We start from the raw sequence: 23,664 nt of genomic DNA, 5'->3' as shown, positions 1-23,664 counted from the left end.
TATTAGGGAGTTCAAACTACTGTTTTGAGCCTCTGATGTGAGCAATATCTGATAAAGAAAACATCCGAGTAAAATAACACTATCAGTTGTAAACTCAGGACATTATTAGACCAAATTGGTCAACCACGAACAATTTCAATATTTTAGATTGTTAACATGGATCCATGAGGGAATTTAATTATTTTAAAATTGTCAAATTGTTATAAAATATCTGTGAATCAATGTTATTCACAACCAAATAGACGATATCCGCATAACAAGTATAGTTCTTGAAAAAGAACTACCAGGGTTAAACCATTAACCTTTGGAACAAGTATAGTTCTTGAAAAAGAACCACCAGGGTTAAACCATTAACCTTTGGAACATTGTTTTTAATATTGTTTTTAATATTGTTTTTGTTATTTGATGACAATTGATTATACATGTATTTTAATAAATTACATTTTTAGTCCAATATTAGAGTCATAGACCCTGCCTCATTTTTGTTGGCGCTTTGATAGTAACCTTGTAAGATTGTAATTGTATTGACCACTAGGGGTCAATTTATCTTAGCTAAGGGTCTTCCCACAACAGGCGCTAGGTGTTATACAATTTTTGACATCCCTCTGACATTCACTGTACTCAGAGGAATCGGGCTTCAAATTGCTGAGAAGCGCATATCACAGAAGAAAATCAAGCACAAACTTACTTCACCACTTTCATAGGAGGCAAAGTTTGTAAAACTGAATTGTGGGTGTGGTGAGGGGTGTATTTATAGGTATTTTGAGGTTTGGGAAACTTTGCCCCTCCTGGTAGGATTGTATATCCTATACGTCACTAGCTCATGGACTCTTGCCAATTACATGAAAGAAAATCATAACCACAAAAATAGGGTGGGTCTCATGGACTCTTGCCACTATGAAAGAAATTAATTTATCAGGTAAATTCTTACATAAATTATGTTTTCTTTCATGTAAGTGACAAAAGTCCATGAGCTAGTGAAGTATGGGATAAAATACCCAAGATGTGGAAATCCACGAGTCACTACAGAGGGAGGGATAAAATAGCTAAATCCGCTGAGAAATTAAATCCAAAAAATTAATTAAGTTTTCTTAAAAATTTTAAAAAATAAATCAATTCAAATGAATTAGAATCTGAGACAACTGCCTGAAGAACCTTTCTACCAAAGGCTGCTTCCGAAGAAGAAAACACATAAAAATGTTACAATTTAGTAAAAAGTATGCAAAGAAGACCAAGTTGCTGCTTTACAAATTTGATCAACTGAAGCTTCATTCTTGAAAGCCCAAGAAGTTGCAACTGATCTAGTAAAATGAGCTGTAATTCTCTGAGGTGGAGACTGCCCCGCCTCCAAATAAGCTTTGTGAATCAAAAGTTTCAACCAAGATGCCAGAGAAATAGCAGAGGCTTTCTGATCTTTCCTGGAGCCAGAAAAAAAAAAACAGACTAGAAGTCTTTCTGAAAACTTTAGTAGCCTCAACATAATATTTCAAAGCTCTTACTACATCCAAAGAATGTAAAGACCTTTCAAGAGTATTCTTAGGATTAGGACACAAGGAAGAAAACAGAATTTATGTTTACCTGATAAATTACTTTCTCCAACGGTGTGTCCGGTCCACGGCGTCATCCTTACTTGTGGGATATTCTCTTCCCCAACAGGAAATGGCAAAGAGCCCAGCAAAGCTGGTCACATGATCCCTCCTAGGCTCCGCCTTCCCCAGTCATTCGACCGACGTAAAGGAGGAATATTTGCATAGGAGAAATCATATGATACCGTGGTGACTGTAGTTAGAGAAAATAAATCATCAGACCTGATTAAAAAAACCAGGGCGGGCCGTGGACCGGACACACCGTTGGAGAAAGTAATTTATCAGGTAAACATAAATTCTGTTTTCTCCAACATAGGTGTGTCCGGTCCACGGCGTCATCCTTACTTGTGGGAACCAATACCAAAGCTTTAGGACACGGATGATGGGAGGGAGCAAATCAGGTCACCTAGATGGAAGGCACCACGGCTTGCAAAACCTTTCTCCCAAAAATAGCCTCAGAAGAAGCAAAAGTATCAAATTTGTAAAATTTGGTAAAAGTGTGCAGTGAAGACCAAGTCGCTGCCTTACATATCTGATCAACAGAAGCCTCGTTCTTGAAGGCCCTTGTGGAAGCCACGGCCCTAGTGGAATGAGCTGTGATTCTATCAGGAGGCTGCCGTCCGGCAGTCTCATAAGCCAATCTGATGATGCTTTTAAGCCAAAAAGAGAGAGAGGTAGAAGTTGCTTTTTGACCTCTCCTTTTACCAGAATAAACAACAAACAAGGAAGATGTTTGTCTGAAATCCTTTGTAGCCTCTAAATAGAATTTTAGAGCACGAACTACATCCAAATTGTGCAACAAACGTTCCTTCTTTGAAACTGGATTCGGACACAAAGAAGGCACGACTATCTCCTGGTTAATATTTTTGTTAGAAACAACTTTCGGAAGAAAACCAGGTTTAGTACGCAAAACCACCTTATCTGCATGGAACACCAGATAAGGAGGAGAACACTGCAGAGCAGATAACTCTGAAACTCTTCTAGCAGAAGAAATTGCAACCAAAAACAAAACTTTCCAAGATAATAACTTGATATCAACGGAATGTAGGGGTTCAAACGGAACCCCCTGAAGAACTGAAAGAACTAAATTGAGACTCCAAGGAGGAGTCAAAGGTTTGTAAACAGGCTTGATTCTAACCAGAGCCTGAACAAAAGCTTGAACATCTGGCACAGCCGCCAGCTTTTTGTGAAGTAAAACAGATAAAGCAGAAATCTGTCCCTTCAAAGAACTTGCAGATAATCCTTTCTCCAAACCTTCTTAAAGAAAGGATAGAATCTTAGGAATTTTTATCTTGTTCCATGGGAATCCTTTAGATTCACACCAACAGATATATTTTTTCCATATTTTATGGTAGATTTTTCTAGTTACAGGCTTTCTGGCCTGAACAAGAGTATCAATGACAGAATCTGAGAACCCTCGCTTTGATAAAATCAAGCGTTCACTCTCCAAGCAGTCAGTTGGAGTGAGGCCAGATTCGGATGTTCGAACGGACCTTGAACAAGAAGGTCCTGTCTCAAAGGTAGCTTCCATGGTGGAGCCGATGACATATTCACCAGATCTGCATACCAAGTCCTGCGTGGCCACGCAGGAGCTAACAAGATCACCGATACCCTCTCCTGTTTGATCCTGGCTACCAGCCTGGGAATGAGAGGAAATGGTGGGAACACATAAGCTAGGTTGAAGCTCCAAGGTGCTACTAGTGCATCCACTAGAGTCGCCTTGGGATCCCTGGATCTGGACCCGTAGCAAGGAACCTTGAAGTTCTGACGAGACGCCATCAGATCCATGTCTGGAATGCCCCACAATTGAATTATTTGGGCAAAGATTTCCGGATGGAGTTCCCACTCCCCCGGATGAAATGTCTGATGACTCAGAAAATCCGCTTCCCAATTTTCCACTCCTGGGATGTGGATTGCAGACAAGTGGCAGGAGTGAGTCTCCGCCCATTGAATTATTTTGGTCACTTCTTCCATCGCCAGGGAACTCCTTGTTCCCCCCTGATGGTTGATATACGCAACAGTCGTCATGTTGTCTGATTGAAACCGTATGAATTTGGCCTTTGCTAGCTGAGGCCAAGCCTTGAGAGCATTGAATATCGCTCTCAGTTCCAGAATATTTATCGGGAGAAGAGATTCTTCCCGAGACCAAAGACCCTGAGCATTCAGGGGTTCCCAGACCGTGCCCCAGCCCACCAGACTGGCGTCGGTCGTGACAATGACCCACTCTGGTCTGCGGAAGCTCATCCCTTGTGACAGGTTGTCCAGGGTCAGCCACCAACGGAGTGAATCTCTGGTCCTCTGATCTACTTGTATCGTCGGAGACAAGTCTGTATAATCCCCATTCCACTGACTGAGCATGCACAGTTGTAATGGTCTTAGATGAATTCGCGCAAAAGGAACTATGTCCATTGCCGCGACCATCAAACCTATTACTTCCATGCACTGCGCTATGGAAGGAAGAAGAACAGAATGAAGTACTTGACAAGAGCTTAGAAGTTTTGATTTTCTGGCCTCTGTCAGAAAAATCCTCATTTCTAAGGAGTCTATTATTGTTCCCAAGAAGGGAACTCTTGTTGACGGAGATAGAGAACTTTTTTCTACGTTCACTTTCCACCCGTGAGATCTGAGAAAGGCCAGGACTATGTCCGTATGAGCCTTTGCTTGTGGTAGAGACGACGCTTGAATCAGTATGTCGTCCAAGTAAGGTACTACTGCAATGCCCCTTGGTCTTAGCACCGCTAGAAGGGACCCTAGTACCTTTTGAAAATTCTTGGAGCAGTGGCTAATCCGAATGGAAGTTCCACAAACTGGTAATGCTTGTCCAGAAAGGCGAACCTTAGGAACCGATGATGTTCCTTGTGGATAGGAACATGTAGATACGCATCCTTTAAATCCACCGTGGTCATGAATTGACCTTCCTGGATGGTAGGAAGAATTGTCCGAATGGTTTCCATTTTGAACGATGGAATCTTGAGAAATTTGTTTAGGATCTTGAGATTCAAGATTGGTCTGAATGTTCCCTCTTTTTTGGGAACTATGAACAGATTGGAGTAGAATCCCATCCCTTGTTCTCCTAATGGAACCGGATGAATCACTCCCATTTTTAACAGGTCTTCTACACAATGTAAGAATGCCTGTCTTTTTATGTGGTCTGAAGACAATTGAGACCTGTGGAACCTCCCCCTTGGGGGTAGCTCCTTGAATTCCAGAAGATAACCTTGGGAGACTATTTCTAGCGCCCAAGGATCCAGAACATCTCTTGCCCAAGCCTGAGCGAAGAGAGAAAGTCTGCCCCCCACCAGATCCGGTCCCGGATCGGGGGCCAACATCTCATGCTGTCTTGGTAGCAGTGGCAGGTTTCTTGGCCTGCTTACCTTTGTTCCAGCCTTGCATTGGCCTCCAGGCTGGCTTGGTTTGAGAAGTATTACCCTCTTGCTTAGAAGATGTAGAACTTGAGGCTGGTCCGTTTCTGCGAAAGGGACGAAAATTTGGTTTATTTTTAGCCTTGAAAGACCTATCCTGAGGAAGGGCGTGGCCCTTACCCCCAGTGATATCTGAAATAATCTCTTTCAAGTCAGGGCCAAACAGCGTTTTCCCCTTGAAAGGTATGTTAAGCAATTTGTTCTTGGAAGACGCATCCGCTGACCAAGATTTTAGCCAAAGCGCTCTGCGCGCCACAATAGCAAACCCTGAATTTTTCGCCGCTAATCTAGCTAATTGCAAAGTGGCGTCTAAAGTAAAATAGTTAGCCAATTTAAGAGCGTGAACTCTGTCCATAATCTCCTCATAAGAAGAATCTTTATCGAGCGACTTTTCTAGTTCATCGAACCAGAAACACGCTGCTGTAGTGACAGGAACAATGCATGAAATTGGTTGTAGAAGGTAACCTTGCTGAACAAACATCTTTTTAAGCAAACCCTCTAATTTTTTATCCATAGGATCTTTGAAAGCACAACTATCTTCTATAGGGATAGTAGTGCGTTTGTTTAGAGTAGAAACCGCCCCCTCGACCTTGGGGACTGTCTGCCATAAGTCCTTTCTGGGGTCGACCATAGGAAACAATTTCTTAAATATAGGGGGAGGGACAAAAGGTATGCCGGGCCTTTCCCATTCTTTGTTTACAATGTCCGCCACCCGCTTGGGTATAGGAAAAGCTTTGGGGGGCCCCGGGACCTCTAGGAACTTGTCCATCTTACATAATTTCTCTGGAATTACCAAATTGTCACAATCATCCAGAGTAGACAACACCTCCTTAAGCAGAGCGCGGAGATGTTCCAATTTAAATTTGAATGTAATCACATCAGGTTCAGCTTGTTGAGAAATTTTCCCTGAATCTGAAATTTCTCCCTCAGACAAAACCTCCCTGGCCCCCTCAGACTGGTGTAGGGGCATGTCAGAACCATTATCATCAGCGTCCTCATGCTCTTCAGTATTTTCTAAAACAGAGCAGTCGCGCTTTCGCTGATAAGTGGGCATTTTGGCTAAAATGTTTTTGATAGAATTATCCATTACAGCCGTTAATTGTTGCATAGTAAGGAGTATTGGCGCACTAGATGTACTAGGGGCCTCCTGTGTGGGCAAGACTGGCGTAGACGAAGGAGGGGATGATGCAGTACCATGCTTACTCCCCTCACTTGAGGAATCATCTTGGGCATCATTTTCTCTAAATTGTTTGTCACATACATCACATCTATTTAAATGAGAAGGAACCTTGGCTTCCTCACATACAGAACATAGTCTATCTGATAGTTCAGACATGTTAAACAGGCATAAACTTGATAACAAAGTACAAAAAACGTTTTAAAATAAAACCGTTACTGTCACTTTAAATTTTAAACTGAACACACTTTATTACTGAATATGTGAAAAAGTATGAAGGAATTGTTCAAAATTCACCAAAATTTCACCACAGTGTCTTAAAGCCTTAAAAGTATTGCACACCAAATTTGAAAGCTTTAACTCTTAAAATAACGGAACCGGAGCCGTTTTTATATTTAACCCCTATACAGTCCCTGGTATCTGCTTTGCTGAGACCCAACCAAGCCCAGAGGGGAATACGATACCAAATGACGCCTTCAGAAAGCTTTTTCTATGTATCTGAGCTCCTCACACATGCATCTGCATGCCTTGCTTCCCAAAAACAACTGCGCATTAGTGGCGCGAAAATGAGGCTCTGCCTATGATTAGAGAAGGCCCCCAGTGAAAAAGGTGTCCAATACAGTGCCTGCCGTTTCTTTAACATAATTCCCAAGAATAAAATAACTCCTCAAAGCTATAAACTATTAAAAATGCTTATAAATCAATCGTTTTAGCCCAGAAAAATGTCTACCAGTCTTTAAAGCCCTTGTGAAGCCCTTTATTCTTATTTAATAAAAATGGCTTACCGGATCCCATAGGGAAAATGACAGCTTCCAGCATTACCAAGTCTTGTTAGAAATGTGTCATACCTCAAGCAGCAAAAGTCTGCTCACTGTTTCCCCCAACTGAAGTTAATTCCTCTCAACAGTCCTGTGTGGAAACAGCCATCGATTTTAGTAACGGTTGCTAAAATCATTTTCCTCTTACAAACAGAAATCTTCATCTCTTTCTGTTTCAGAGTAAATAGTACATACCAGCACTATTTTAAAATAACAAACTCTTGATTGAAGAATAAAAACTACATTTAAACACCAAAAAAACTCTAAGCCATCTCCGTGGAGATGTTGCCTGTGCAACGGCAAAGAGAATGACTGGGGAAGGCGGAGCCTAGGAGGGATAATGTGACCAGCTTTGCTGGGCTCTTTGCCATTTCCTGTTGGGGAAGAGAATATCCCACAAGTAAGGATGACGCCGTGGACCGGACACACCTATGTTGGAGAAACAACAATTTCCTTATTGATGTTGTTGGAATTCACAACTTTAGGCAACAATTTAAATGAAGTCTGCATGACAGCTTTATCTTCATGGAAAATAAGATAAGGAGACTCACAAGAGAGAGCAGACAATTCAGAAACTCTTCTAGCAGAACAGATAGCCAAAAGAAATAACACTTTCTAAGAAAGTAGTTTAAAATCCAGAGAATGCATAGGCTCAAAAGGAGGAGCCTGTAAAATCTTCAAAACCAAATTAAGACCCCAAGGAGGAGAAATAGATTTAATAACAGGTTTAATACGAATCAAAGCCTGAACAAAACAGTGAAAATCAGGAAGTTTAGCAATCTTTCTATGAAATAAGACAGATAGAGCAGAAATTTGTCTTTTCAAAGTATTTGTAGACAAACCCTTTTCCAAACCATCCTGAAGAAACTGTAAAATCCTAGGAATTCTGAAAGAATAATGAGTGGAACACCATGAAATATAGGTTTTCCAAACCCAATGATGGATTTTCCTTGAAACAGACTTAGGAGCCTGTATCATAGTGCTAATCACTGAGTCAGAGAAACCTCTATGACTAAGCATTCAATTTGCATGACTTCAAATTTGGAGATTTGAGATCCTGATGGAAAAAGGTCCCTTGAGACAGAAGGTCTGGCCTTAAAGGAAGTGGCCAAGGCTGGCAACTGGATATCCGGACAAAATCCGCATACCAAAACCTGTGAGGCCATACTGGTGCTATCAGAAACACATGACATTGTTCTATTATGATCTTGGAAATCACCCTTGGAAGAAGAACCAGAGGTGGAAAAACATAAGCAGGTTGGTAAAACCAAGGAACTGCTAAGGCATCCACCATCTCCACCTGAGGATCCCTGGACCTGGAAAGGTATCTGGGAAGCTTCTTGTTTAATCGAGAGGCCATCAGATATATTTCTGTTAGACCCTACATCTGTACAAGATGAAAACATCTGGGTGGAGAGATCATTCCCCGGATGTAAAGTCTGACGGCTGAGATAATCCGCTTCTCAATTGTCTACACCTGGGATATGAATCACACAAATTTGACAAGAGTTGGATTCTACCCAAGAAAGTATCCATGATACTTCCTTCATTGCTGAAGGACGGCGAGTCCCTCCTTGATGATTGACATATGCCACTGTTGTGATATTGTCTGAAAACTAATGAAAACTTATCTCTTCAATAGTTGCCACGCCTGAAGAGTCCTGAAAATAGCACAGTTTTAAAATATTGATTGGTAACCTCGCCGCTCAAGAGGACGCGTTGGTGTGCAGCGCTCGACTCTTGGTATCCCCCACTATACTTTGCTGAACCTTATTGACCAGGTGGAGTGAGCTACATGGTGATACTGACTAGCTGAAGGAGAGGTAATATACCTGACATTTGAGACCAGTGGAGTTGGCGGCTTGGTTCACGGTGGCCCGGTTGGCGTTTTCACTTGCTAGTGCTCATACGGATACCTATCCTTGGTCCATGTACTTGAAAGAACTATACTGAGCGTTTTTATGCTGGCTCTTATTACTTTTGCATCCTAACAACCATTATCCACTACTGCTTGCTAGCTTACTAACATGTACATGATGAACAGTCTATAATATCCTGACAGGTGTACTTAAACCTGTCCTTGTTATGGAACATTAAGACAGTGTGTCTTCGCTTGTTTGCTTGAGGTACTGTGCTTTGCTTTATAATCAGCGGTTGTTATTCCTCATACTGATGCAGAACTATCTATTGTATATTTCCAATGCTGAATTGCATATGGTGCAATACATGAACTCATCTAGCCGGCTAAAAATGCTCTCCTTTTGTGAGGGGCCCCTGTGCTGTGTATGTTTGTCTTGATTGACTTCATGTGTATAGTCATACATATGTATGTATGTTGGTTTTTATATATTTATGATTACATAAAATTTACTCTTTTTACATATTACCCTATTTGTCTGTTACTCTCTGTAGATAGTGAGTGTGCTTTATCTCTGGTCTTTTGGACGTACCTTATTTTGGTTCATCAACTTTTCTTCAATACTCCTTTTGTATAAATTATATCCAGAATGCACCTCATTTATAAGATTTTAGATAAAATATTACATATTATAGTTGAGCTAGCTTTTTGTTCTCCCCATCCGACAAACACTGTACTTTGAGAGGAACTGGGCTTCAATATGCTTAGAAGCGCCTATCACAGAAGAAAATCAAGCACAACTTGCTTCACCACCTCCATGAGAGGCAAAGTTTGTAAAACTAAGGTATGTGTGAGGTGTATTATAGGCATTTTGAGGTTTGGGAAACTTTACCCCCTCCTGATAGGAATGTATATCTCATATGTCACTAGCTCATGGACTCTTGCCACTTACATGAAAGAAAACAGGGACTAATATTTTAGGGAAATCTGGGGGTCTCTAGGCAATTTTGATTTATGTGCCTTTAGAGACAACCTTATTTTTTAAGTAATCTTTGAATGTATTTATTTTTAACAGTTTAAAGACTTACATCATTGGAAATTTGAGGCGATTGCCTTTACAATGGTGGGTCTTGGGGGTCTTTAGCTGCTTAGATGTCCAAGATATGGGCATCTAAGCAACATGCCCCCATCTCTCCATGTAAATAAAGTTGTGTGATGACGTCATCGCTTCAATGCGTGATGACATCATCACGCTCTGTGTGAAGCCCCGAGCCTGCTCTTCAATATGAGGGCAAGATCGGACGAGTGGAGGGAGATGGGGGCCCTTAGGCCCCCCTCAAGGTTAGTGAGTCCTAGCGACGACATGAAGCCGTCGTTAGCACCTGAGGGTGAAACCTAGTGACAGCTCCATGCCGTTGTTAGCACTCAAAAGTTTAGAATGGATACTGTACACTAGATTTTTCTCTGCATAAATGTTTCATAGATTATCCATTTATATAGCCCATCTGGGGGTGTTTTTGTAAAAATGTATAGTGTTGCTTATTTTTAAATAAAATTGTGCTGGTTTTCAGATTCCTAACAAAGCCCCAAAGTTTCAGCTGTATACAGATGTCTATAGATTCCCGCTTGCTCCTTTTTGTATAATTTTTTTTTCTATGCAGGGGAGGGAGGAGATGGGGAGGGTCTGCTCTTCCTGCTCTCAGCTCCTTTCAATGGGTGTCCCAGCTTAACCTTAACAACACTAAGTAAGTTTGTATACTAGATTTTTATATCAGTATGTGTGCATATTCTTCTTTACAATATTGTCTATTACATGCAGTTATATCAAAATTGGTGTATACTGTCCTTTTAAATAGTTATTGATGAGAACACATGCCTTAACACCTTGCATGGGAATTCTGATGGATGGCAGTGAGTGCCATAGTTGGAAGAGGAATGAGCCATTTAGAAAGGTGTGGAGCACTGTTTGATGCAAACAAATATATGGATGAGTATTGGGGTAAGAAGTGTTGGATGGCTGTATTGTAGACCAAGGGCTTTAATTTGGACATCACTTAAGCAGAGACCTTAATTGTGTAGTTTGTTGTCCTTGAAGTCTGAATTTGGGGAAAATAAAAGGGACAGTAAAGTCAATTAAACTTCAATGGTCTTGATAGATCGTGTAATTTTAAAAAACTTTCACAATTTCTATTATCAGATTTGTTTTGTTCTCTTGGTATCTTTTGTTGAAGTATAATCCTGGGTAGGCTCATAGGACTTCAGGTGTTTTGAGGACTAGCATTCTATGTCAGCCGTGTTTGCATCAGTGTATAACATTGCTACAGACATTGTTGTAAATACTGCAGCCATATTATGCTAAGGACAGTTGCACACTCCTGAGCTCGTACCAGCATACCTAGGTTAACTATTTAACAAAGGATATCAAGAGAACAAAATACATTTGATAGTAGAAGTATATAGGAAAGTTGTATAAAATGACATGATCTATTTAAATCACATTTAATTTTGACTTTATTTTCCCATTGTTCTGGGTTGCATACACCCTTTATTCTAACCTTTTCTATCCACGGGAATACAAACAGTATACTACTGTATACCAGGTGTATTATTACACAAACCACTTTACAGGCATTGTTTATACCATAATGCTTACAAGTATACAAATGTAAATATTTTTTAAATCCCCATCATGAAGATTCCCTAAAAATTACAAAACCAAAGACAATAAAAAATAAGCAATATACACAAATCATGCTTTCATCTTTTTATTGCTGTTCAAGGAATTCAAGGAAATAAGTTGCATAAAATCCAAAATCTTTTCTAGAAATATAAGTAACATTTCCAGTACATAACAATTGAAATATCAAAGAATATGGTAAACATACAAATAAAGAGAAGGTATCAACTCCTGTTTACAGTACAGAATTTTTAAATCTCCATCAGGCAGTCCTGGCTGTCATTTCAACCAATGAGGAGTCTTTCACTACCTTCACTAGAACAGCTCAACTGTATTTTAACAATTAAATCAGGTCAAAAAATATCTAGATCAAATAAAATATTTATAAGATTTTTTTTTTTTTAAATTAAAGCTCCATATTAACTATCCCTTGCAACTCTCCCCCCCAACCACTCACTCAGCTTGCTTTGAATAAATGTTGCTTTCTTTCAATACTATATAAAAACATTACTTAAGAAAAAATATGTAATCAATATATTTTTTTTTTTCCTTTTTCAAGTTTTGAAATTCATAAGCGGCTTAACAAAAGACTGGTGTTTTACACTTAGAACCAGATCTTTTTTGTTTGTTTTATCACCGGTATTTATACAGTCTAGCAGTATCTTCCAGCTTTAATTTAATAGTTCTTAAGCCAACTTTTTACTTGTGGTGAAATGGTATAATATTTAAATGCCGGAGTAGCCCAAAGAGAATTTTGATTTAAAGAAAATAAAAAATACAAAATTCACAAGGAATGAAGATTTAAAAAACAAAACAATCCCCCCCCCACAAACTGGAGACATATGGTGCTGGTAAACAAACTGCTCTCAAAACACAAGATTCCCATACACACACTCTCCTTCCAGATAACGTCAGTGCACATAGGAAAATCAAATATTACCTGGAACATTTAGTGCATATGTTGGCTATTTAAATAAAAAACAAAAAAACAGCAGCATTAGTTCTTTGATATGACACTAACATGTTTAATACACAAATTCAGTCTTTCACATTATAATTTACACTCAATGGTAGACATAGTCAACATGAAAGGAAGGACTGAAAAAATATTTTATATTAAATACTGTAAATATGGATGGAACTTAACTGGAAGTTAAACTGCCACAGCCCAATATAAATTGTAAGAATATAGCTCTTAACAAAAAAATGTCCTCATAGGTAAACAATGCCTGTACCTAAATTTAAATAAGTTAACTAAATGAACTAATATTTTCTTTCATTATTGTTAGAGTATAAAACAGCTGTAGCCAAACACTTGGTTTGAGCCATGCTTTACCTTGTATTTTCAACTCCAACAATAACCAAGCTTGTAATTTAATAGGTTGCCTAAAAACGTCAAGAGTAAAAAAGATGGCAAACATTAATCCAAGTAATTTTATATATGTGTAGCTAGGTGCATGTGCACAGGTACAAGTTTTTAGATTATTTTTTAAATTAACCATGCATTCCCTGAAGGAAGAAAATTGGCCTTTCACGTGTCCAAGATGCACAGAAGAGATGGTGTAAGGAAGCAAGATAGCAACTTTAATCAGAAGACCCCAGGGCTTCAGCTTCTCCTGGTCTGGTAGCTCTGTTAATCATTGCCCTTTCCATTCAACATTTTCTTCTTCTGTTTCAGAAATAGCTGTGTCCAGTAACATATGTGAGCAGTGAGCATTTGCCTATATATTATTCATCTTGAGTTCATTACTTGGATTTAATGGCACCAGTAATGAAGGATTCTTTTCTCCTTAAAATGCACTGGCAAAGTGTTTAAACCCAAGGCCAACAAAACTTCCATACCTTAAAATTATGGTAATTTATTTTTTAATTTTGTGGATTGTTTCAGTCAGTAGAATCCATGGTATCATGGGAAGGGGAAGGGGGAGGTGCATACCTCAGCCTGTAAGTGCCTAAAACAGGAAAGAGAACTTCTAAGTCAGTGCTTACAAGGAAACAATCAAAACAAAAAAAAATGTTGAAAAATGAATCAAAGGGAAATAAGAAATTAAAGAAAATAACAGTTTCTTAAACTCAAAATTTAACCGTTAAGTGTGAAAGAAACTGAAAGCAGAGTTCCCATATAAACAGTATTTAATCATATACAATTCCTATGTTGGGGTGAAATCCACCATTTTCCTTCATTTACCAAGGTAAATAACACTTCAGGTAATGTTCTGAGCAACTGTAACACTGAATACCAACAAGGAGTTACAGAGGCACAGGGTTTATAAACAATTAGGCATCAAAAGAATACAAACAATATCAGAATATAGCGGCATATTAAGCCACTGTACCTTAATATTTTTTTTTGTTCCACAGGTATACCTTAAAGGAAATATGGCAATGGTGAATAAAATCCAACATGACACTTTGCACTGTTGTAAACAGTAAAGCGAGAGCACAGTATATATACACACACACACACACAGATGTACAAACATCTAGACCACAGTCACCATGTGGGGAAAAAAGGAGACACACAAAGACATTTAGAAACAAGTCCTTTGGGAGCTATCGCGATTACCTTGCTGACTGGCCTCCAAAGTAGGCTGTTTACAGTCCTGTGCATAATGCCCAGCTACCCCACAATTGTAGCACGAGATATTTCCAGTTTTCTTGGGCCCTGATCCATTGGCATTTGGTACAGTACTGTGTACAGGTCCTGTGTACATTTGAAAGTACCGCTGTCCATAACCTGGCACCTGCTGTATACCATAGTTGGCCTGGCCCCCAAGCACAGGGTCATGCATTAGTCCATTGGTGTAGGGTGCTTGAGAAAGGAAGAAGGGAAGCTGTGTCCCATTGCTCTGATGTGCTTGGTTGAGGTAGGTGCCATTACAAATGGATGGCAAAGTAAAGAAAGGAGGGACTCTGTACACCTGTCCATGAATGGGGTTGGCATAAAAGTAACTACCGACAGGTACTCCATTGTTTCCACAGCCGCATCGGCGCCCACAAGAGCCGCAAGCGCCTGGACCCATCTGCTGTGGTGGTAAGAGAGAGCCATTTGTGCTGGTATTCCCAACCGCAGCACTGATAAATGATGTGCTGTCACTCTGTGCAGTACTATGAGTCAGCGCTGGGCTAGGACTTGGGGCTGGGCCAGGAGTGTGGGTGGGAACAGCAGGAGGAATAGTAGCTTGCACCTGCCCCATGGCAACATTGCCTGGCTGAGATGAAACAGCAGTGACAGCAGCATTGAGCACATTGGTGTTCTGAGTAGGCAATACACCTGTTGCAAGTGTGGCTCCAGACAAAGGGTAAGAGACTGATGGGGGAGCTGGAGACATGCTATTTGCTGGAAGAACTAACTTTAGATTTGTAGAAGGTGGAAGGGCCCCTGCATTTCCATCAGGATGAGGCACTACCTGATTAAGTCCAACTACTTGAGGTTTCAATAGAGGATCTGAAGCTGTTACAGGAGGTACTGCAAATCCTCCTGGACTATGAACAGAAATAAATCCAGTGGTGGCAGATCCCAAGCCCAAGCTAGTCTGTGTAGAACCATTCAGTGTACAGGCCTCAGATGGCCCCTGAGAGGACACTTTTAGCCTGTGAATTGGTAGAGTCAATGCAGGGTTGCTGAGAGAACAATTGCGAGAGAGGAAAGTCGATGGCACAGGTAAAGAGGAATTCAGCACATCAATGCGCTTTTCGGATTCTCCAATATTTGATGAAACAGCTGGAACACTAATTCCAAATGAGCCCTGGTTATACGTTTCTCTCACCGGAGACAAAGACAATGGGCTAGTAACAAGCAAACCAATTGCTTTTCCTTCTGCAGGAAGCGGTGGTGATAGCATAGTTTCTGTTTTTTCTGCACCACTGTACATCCCGCAGGGCAAATTAGGCATGAAGGTAATGTGGAACTTGGAAGTATTTAAAGTATCATCTACTGGAGTTTCAGTGCTGTTACTATGAGAAGTAGGCAGCTTGGCCGTGAAGCTGGAAACACTGTGTTTTGCGGAATCCTCAGAGTTACTATCAGTATCTGTGAAAGAGAAATATTAAGAATGTTACATACAATCAATACAAATATAATAGGATTTAAAATAAATGTTAACTAATGGGTCATAAAAAGAACCCCCCACCCGCCAAAAAATAAATAAATGTACATTTAACTGTAACTCTTGTGATAGTTGTGTTTTAATGACAAACAACAAGTGGCTAAACTCTGTTTGATATTAATCAGGGATTGACAAATCATGAGAGCTCCTGCATTTGTTATTCATTTTCTATATACTGTATACCTTTTTATTAAATTATACCCTATTTTTAAAATCTTGCTCATTAAAGAGTACACCATTATATATAACCTCCCAAAAGTTTTCAGGAGTCACTTTTCCCAATATATCTGCCCCTTCGTGCCAGTTACAGCTAAATATTTTACCAAGATAAAAAATGATTTTCCCTCAAAAATATCCTCAAGGCGCTAAGCACACAGTGGCAACCGGAGGTCAAGTTTTTATTTGTTATTGTTCCAAAATATGAAGATGTTGGTTTAAAACAAGTATACATTTGCCTCGCTTATGTAAAATATCTAGTTATGTGTAATGAAACAACTTTGCAATTTATTTTGCCCCATTTTCATGTAGTTTGGTTTTCAAAATTGTAGTTTTTTTTTTTAATTCTCAGAACTTGAAATGCACTCTGCTGACTTAAGGCTAACCCTGCTACATATAACATAATTTGCTTTAATTTTACCAAGATAAAAAATGATTTTCCCTCAAAAATATCCTCAAGGCGCTAAGCACACAGTGGCAACCGGAGGTCAAGTTTTTATTTGTTATTGTTCCAAAATATGAAGATGTTGGTTTAAAACAAGTATACATTTGCCTCGCTTATGTAAAATATCTAGTTATGTGTAATGAAACAACTTTGCAATTTATTTTGCCCCATTTTCATGTAGTTTGGTTTTCAAAATTGTAGTTTTTTTTTTTTAATTCTCAGAACTTGAAATGCACTCTGCTGACTTAAGGCTAACCCTGCTACATATAACATAATTTGCTTTAATTGATAACGTCAAAACAATGTATTTTATGCTAACAATATGATTGACTAGCGTTGTTGTCTGCATACTTAAAGGGAGATAAAACTGCTGAGCACAACTGTAAAAGAATAGTAACTACTCACCATGTTATTTTGAATTTATATAGTAATGAGGTTAACTATTTGACAGCTGTATAATGTGCTTCAGGTTAGGGTCAACAATACAGAGCAGGAGCTCTTTATTTTTGCAGTGGCTGCATTGTTCTATATTAGTGCTCAGTGCTTTTGCAAATATATTTTGTGTAACTGTACTGTGTAAAAACTGCAAAAAATGTAAAGCTCACATGAAGTATAATGCACACTAACACAGCAAAGCAAATACAGCTGTCAAAAAATGGCAATATCATTTATCTGTGGGTGTGCACAGCTTGTGTCACCGGCTGGGAGAATAAGTTTGCACTTGGCGGATGTGTTATTCTATAGCAAGACAACAAAAATGTGTCGAAAATTACAGGGTGTTTATTACTATGGTTTTAATCACATTCAATAGTGTGAGGCATTGCAAAAAAATAAAATAAAACCACCTAGTGTCTCTGAAGAAAAAGCAGTATGTTAAAAAAACAAAAAAACTCCATTTGAAACATTGTTTGCAAGAAGCTCACACAAATGTTAACATATGCAGGGAGTAACAATGTGTTTATTAAAGTGAAGGTAAACTTAACACTACTTCCTCACGACACTGGATAACTATTAAAAATGAGCCAGAGTTTAATTAATCAAATTTTTTTATATTTATTTATTTTCTCAAATTTTTACAGCTCCGACGATATTGTCTAATTGATTGACAGATGACGATTCTTAAAACAACGAATTCTTGTTTCCCCCCGGGCCGTGACGTTTATGCAAAGGGACTGAACGCCCTGGGGGAAACAAGGGTTCGTTTTAAGAATCGGCAATCAATTAGACAATATGGCAGGCAGGAGAGCTGCACTTATCGGAGTGGTAAAAAGTTAAAAATTTGAGAGAAAAAAAAAAAAATTGATGAAATAAACTCTGGCTCATTTTTAGAAGTCTATCCAATGCAAGGCAGTAGGGTTAAGTATACCTTCACTTTAAGCAAGTAGCATTCCTGTACTAGCAACATACATACACAGGGCTAGAAAATTTCCACTAGTCCTGGACTAGTAAATATGGCTTTTCTTTCATGTAATTAACAAGAGTCCATGAGCTAGTGACGTATGGGATATACATTCCTACCAGGAGGGGCAAAGTTTCCCAAACCTCAAAATGCCTATAAATACACCCCTCACCACACCCACAAATCAGTTTTACAAACTTTGCCTCCTATGGAGGTGGTGAAGTAAGTTTGTGCTAGATTCTACGTTGATATGCGCTCCGCAGCAGGTTGGAGCCCGGTTTTCCTCTCAGCGTGCAGTGAATGTCAGAGGGATGTGAGGAGAGTATTGCCTGTTTGAATTTAATGATCTCCTTCTACGGGGTCTATTTCATGGGTTCTCTGTTATCGGTCGTAGAGATTCATCTCTTACCTCCCTTTTCAGATCGACGATATACTCTTATATATACCATTACCTCTGCTGATTCTCGTTTCAGTACTGGTTTGGCTTTCTACAACATGTAGATGAGTGTCCTGGGGTAAGTAAGTCTTATTTTCTGTGACACTCTAAAGCTATGGTTGGGCACTTTTTTTTATAAAGTTCTAAATATATGTATTCAAACATTTATTTGCCTTGACTCAGGATGTTCAACATTTCCTTATTTCAGACAGTCAGTTTCATATTTGGGATAATGCATTTGAATATATCATTTTTATCTTACCTTAAAATTTGACTTTTCCCTGTGGGCTGTTAGGCTCGCGGGGGCTGAAAATGCTTCATTTTATTGCGTCATTCTTGGCGCGAATTTTTTTTTCTATTTCCGGCGTCATACGTGTCGCCGGAAGTTGCGTCATTTTTGACGTTTTTCGCGCCAAAAATGTTGGCGTTCCGGATGTGGCGTCATTTTTGGCTCTAATAACATTTAGGCGCCAAATATTGTGGGCGTCAAATTTGTCTCCACTTTATTTAAAGTCTCATTATTTGTTGCTTCTGGTTGCTAGAAGCTTGTTCACTGGCATTTTTTCCCATTCCTGAAACTGTCATTTAAGGAATTTGATCAATTTTGCTTTATATGTTGTTTTTTCTATTACATATTGCAAGATGTCCCACGTTGCAACTGAGTCAGAAGATACTACTGGAAAATCGTTGCCTGGTGCTGGAACTACCAAAGATAAGTGTATCTGCTGTAAACTTTTGGTAGTTGTTCCTCCAGCTGTTGTTTGTATTACATGTCATGACAAACTTGTTAATGCAGAAAATATTTCCTTTAGTAAAGTACCATTACCTGTTGCAGTTCCATCAACATCTAATGTTCAGAGTGTTCCTGATAACATAAGAGATTTTGTTTCTGAATCAATTAAGAAGGCTATGTCTGTTATTTCTCCTTCTGGTAAACATAAAAAGTCTTTTAAAACTTCTCTTTATACAGATTAATTTTTAAATGAACATCATCATTCTGATTCTAATGATTCTTCTGATACAGAGGATTCTGTCTCAGAGGTTGATGCTGATAAATCGTCATATTTATTTAAAATGGACCGTTCTTTACTTAAAGAAGTCCTAATTGCATTAGAAATTGAGGATTCTGGTCCTCTTGATACTAAATCTAAACGTTTAGACAAGGTCTTTAGATCTCCTGTGGTTATTCCAGAAGTTTTTCCTGTTCCTGGTGCTATTTCTGAAGTAATTTCCAGAGAATGGAATCATTTGGGTAATTCATTTACTCCTTCTAAACGTTTTAAGCAATTATATCCTGTACCGTCCGACAGATTAGAGTTTTGGGACAAAATCCCTAAAGTTGATGGGGCTATTTCTACCCTTGCTAAACGTACTACTATTCCTACGGCAGATGGTACTTCCTTTAAGGATCCTTTAGATAGGAAAATTGAATCCTTTCTAAGAAAAGCTTATCTGTGTTCAGGTAATCTGCTATATCATTGGCTGATGTTGCTGCAGCTTCAACTTTTTGGTTGGAAACTTTAGCGCAACAAGTAACAGATCATGATTCTCATAATATTATTCTTCTTCTTCAACATGCTAATAATTTTATCTGTGATGCCATTTTTGATATTATCAGAGTTGATGTCAGGTTTATGTCTTTAGCTATTTTAGCTAGAAGAGCTTTATGGCTTAAAACTTGGAATGCTGATATGTCTTCTAAATCAACTCTACTTCCCTTTCTTTCCAGGGTAATAAATTATTTGGTTCTCAGTTGGATTCTATTATCTCAACTGTTACTAGTGGGAAAGGAACTTTTTTACCACAGGATAAAAAAATCTAAAGGTAAAAACAGGGCTAATAATCGTTTTCGTTCCTTTCGTTTCAACAAAGAACAAAAGCCTGATCCTTCATCCTCAGGAGCAGTTTCAGTTTGGAAACCATTTCCAGTCTGGAATAAATCCAAAAAAGCAAAGCCAGCTTCTAAATCCACATGAAGGTGCGGCCCTCATTCCAGCTCAGCTGGTAGGGGGCAGATTATGTTTTTTCAAAGAAATTTGGATCAATTCTGTTCACAATCTTTGGATTCAGAACATTGTTTCAGAAGGGTACAGAATTGGTTTCAAGATAAGACCTCCTGCAAAGAGATTTTTTCTTTCCCGTGTCCCAGTAAACCCAGTGAAAGCTCAAGCATTTCTGAAATGTGTTTCAGATCTAGAGTTGGCTGGAGTAATTATGCCAGTTCCAGTTTTGGAAAAGGGGCTGGGGTTTTATTCGAATCTCTTCATTGTACCCAAGAAGGAGAATTCCTTCAGACCCATCAAGGAGGGACTCACAGTCCTCTGGCTATGAAAGAAGTATCTCGAATTCTGGTTTGGGCGGAATCCAGCTCCTGTCTAAGCTCTGCGGTTCATATCCCAGGTATAGACAATTGGGAAGCGGATTATCTCAATCGCCAAACGTTGCATCCGGGCGAATGGTCTTTTCACCCAGAGGTATTTCTTCAGATTGTTCAAATGTGGGAACTCCCAGAAATAGATCTGATTGCTTCTCATCTAAACAAGAAACTTCCGAGGTATCTGTCCAGATCCCGGGATCCTCAGGCGGAGGCAGTGGATGCATTATCACTTCCTTGGAAGTATCATCCTGCCTATATCTTTCCGCCTCTAGTTCTTCTTCCAAGAGTAATCTCCAATATTCTGAAGGAATGCTAGTTTGTTCTGCTGGTAGCTCCAGCATGGCCTCACAGGTTTTGGTATGCGGATCTTGTCCGGATGGCCTCTTGCCAGCCGTGGACTCTTCCGTTAAGACCAGACCTTCTGTCACAAGGTCCTTTCTTCCATCAGGATCTCAAATCCTTAAATGTAAAGGTATGGAGATTGAAAGCTTGATTCTTGGTCAAAGAGGTTTCTCTGACTCTGTGATTAATACTATGTTACAGGCTCGTAAATCTGTATCTAGAGAGATATATTATAGAGTCTGGAAGACTTATATTTCTTGGTGTCTTTCTCATCATTTTTCCTGGCATTCTTTTAGAATTCCGAGAATTTTACAGTTTCTTCAGGATGGTTTAGATAAAGGTTTGTCCGCAAGTTCCTTGAAAGGACAAATCTCTGCTCTTTCTGTTCTTTTTCACAGAAAGATTGCTAATCTTCCTGATATTCATTGTTTTGTACAAGCTTTGGTTCGTATAAAACCTGTCATTAAGTCAATTTCTCCTCCTTGGAGTTTGAATTTGGTTCTGAGGGCTCTTCAAGCTCCTCCTTTTGAACCCATGCATTCATTGGACATTAAATTACTTTCTTGGAAAGTTTTGTTCCTTTTGGCCATCTCTTCTGCCAGAAGAGTCTCTGAATTATCTGCTCTTTCTTGTGAGTCTCCTTTTCTGATTTTTCATCAGGATAAGGCGGTGTTGCGAACTTCTTTTGAATTTTTACCTAAGGTTGTGAATTCCAACAATATTAGTAGAGAAATTGTGGTTCCTTCATTATGTCCTAATCCTAAGAATTCTAAGGAGAAATCGTTGCATTCTTTGCATGTTGTTAGAGCTTTGAAATATTATGTTGAAGCTACTAAGTCTTTCCGTAAGACTTCTAGTCTATTTGTCATCTTTTCCGGTTCTAGGAAAGGTCAGAAAGCTTTGGCATCTTGGTTGAAATCCTTAATTCACCATGCTTATGTCGAGTCGGGTAAAACTCCGCCTCAAAGGATTACAGCTCATTCTACTAGGTCAGTTTCTACTTCCTGGGCGTTTAGGAATGAGGCTTCGGTTGATCAGATTTGCAAAGCAGCAACTTGGTCCTCTTTGCATACTTTTTTCTAAATTCTACCATTTTGATGTGTTTTCTTCTTCTGAAGCAGTTTTTGGTAGAAAAGTACTTCAGGCAGCGGTTTCAGTTTGAATCTTCTGCTTATGTTTTCATTAAACTTTATTTTGGGTGTGGATTATTTTCAGCAGGAATTGGCTGTCTTTATTTTATCCCTCCCTCTCTAGTGACTCTTGCGCGGAAAGATCCACATCTTGGGTAGTCATTATCCCATACGTCACTAGCTCATGGACTCTTGCTAATTACATGAAAGAAAACAATTTATGTAAGAACTTACCTGATAAATTCATTTCTTTCATATTAGCAAGAGTCCATGAGGCCCACCCTTTTTGGTGGTTATGATTTTTTTGTATAAAGCACAACTATTCCAATTCCTTATTTTATATGCTTTCACACTTTTTTATCACCCCACTTCTTGGCTATTCGTTAAACTGATTTGTGGGTGTGGTGAGGGGTGTATTTATAGGCATTTTGAGGTTTGGGAAACTTTGCCCCTCCTGGTAGGAATGTATATCCCATACGTCACTAGCTCATGGACTCTTGCTAATATGAAAGAAATGAATTTATCAGGTAAGTTCTTACATAAATTATGTTTTTTCCTAACTTTTACATTGAGTAACCCTGTCATGCTGACCCTGGAAAGTAGCCATCAAATAAATCAATCTGAAGGCTTAATTGCCAAAAACTAAATAAAAACAGTTATATCTTCTCAGCTGTTGCCAGAAATCATCAAACACAGCTAATAACTGACCAGGTTCCTTTCCAGGTCTTTACAAAGACTAAACAGAATTATTAAAATAGAATATTGACTGAAGCACTGTTTATTGATAGAGAAAAACTGCCCTTCTAAGCAAGTGGTAACAGGACAGAGCACAGTCAGCATAGCCTTTTAGGACCTCTGTGCACCATGTCCAGGAGAACTTGAAACGGCTTAGAACCCTGGAAGAGGAAGACAATCTGTGTCAAAGGGAAAATCCATTTGTCCAAAGATGGTTTGAAGAACATGTTGCCTAACCAAGTCTCAATCCCAAAGGGACCCACTGCCTGACTGAGGTATAGTGGCTAATTAAATATCGTATTTTCAGCATGCAGTGACCACCACCTAAGCCTGGTAGAGAATTAATAAAATTTAAAAAGGGGTAAAAGCATTTTTTGGCCTAAAACAAAAAAGGTTCAGCACATACTGATAAGCAACTAGCAACAGTCCAAGCATAACAGTTGAATCTGCACAACTCCTCACCCTGGTAGAGGATTACCAAAAATATCTGTAAGGAGTACAAGCCTTTGATCTACAGTACTAAAACAAACAAAAATACTGCAGACATCACAAACTGCACAATAACCCCTTCAGGATGGACCAATACGTCCAAGTTGTGATTGTAAATAAAAAAAGAAAAATAAAGCACATGATCGGCATTGCGATCATGTGCTTCAAAAACAGAGCTGATTGGCTACTGGGGACTGCCTGCATTGCTAGGCATGTCCCACAGTCGGATCAACTTCTGTTTGTTTCCAGAATGGATCAGGACGCCACAAAATTTAAGCCCAGCACTTTTAGGATGGCATGGAACGTCTGGACGACATCTAGGGGTTAACTGTCCTTAGCAGAAAAATATTTCTAAAATTATCTGCTTTAAAATGTCCCTCTAAATGGTTTTGAATAAGCTAATAACACTATTGCTCTGCACTATTTTTAAGAAAAGAAGAAACAGTAA

The 23,664-nt window shown here is 39.1% G+C and overlaps 1 protein-coding gene across 4 annotated transcripts in view; it reads right to left on the bottom strand.

Moving 5' to 3' along the window:
• Positions 1-11,610: 11,610 nt before the first annotated feature.
• The window catches only part of ZCCHC2 (zinc finger CCHC-type containing 2), a 228,741-nt gene continuing 216,687 nt past the window's right edge, over positions 11,611-23,664 (bottom strand). For 3 of the 4 annotated variants that reach the window (XM_053714634.1, XM_053714636.1, XM_053714635.1), the window contains 2 exons: positions 14,105-15,571; positions 11,611-13,490 (listed from right to left, as the gene is read on the bottom strand). In XM_053714634.1, coding sequence (XP_053570609.1) covers positions 13,423-13,490; positions 14,105-15,571 — 1,535 coding nt within the window. In that variant the 3' untranslated portion in view covers positions 11,611-13,422. Of the gene's footprint in view, positions 15,572-23,664 lie in introns of all 4 variants that reach the window. The other variant, XM_053714637.1, reaches the window with a different exon arrangement.

The sequence above is a fragment of the Bombina bombina genome, chromosome 5, assembly GCF_027579735.1.
Source record: "Bombina bombina isolate aBomBom1 chromosome 5, aBomBom1.pri, whole genome shotgun sequence".
Taxonomy (NCBI): Eukaryota; Metazoa; Chordata; class Amphibia; order Anura; family Bombinatoridae; genus Bombina; species Bombina bombina.
The sequence above is the reverse complement of the archived record's forward strand: the minus strand, read 5'-3'. Positions and strand labels throughout refer to the sequence as shown.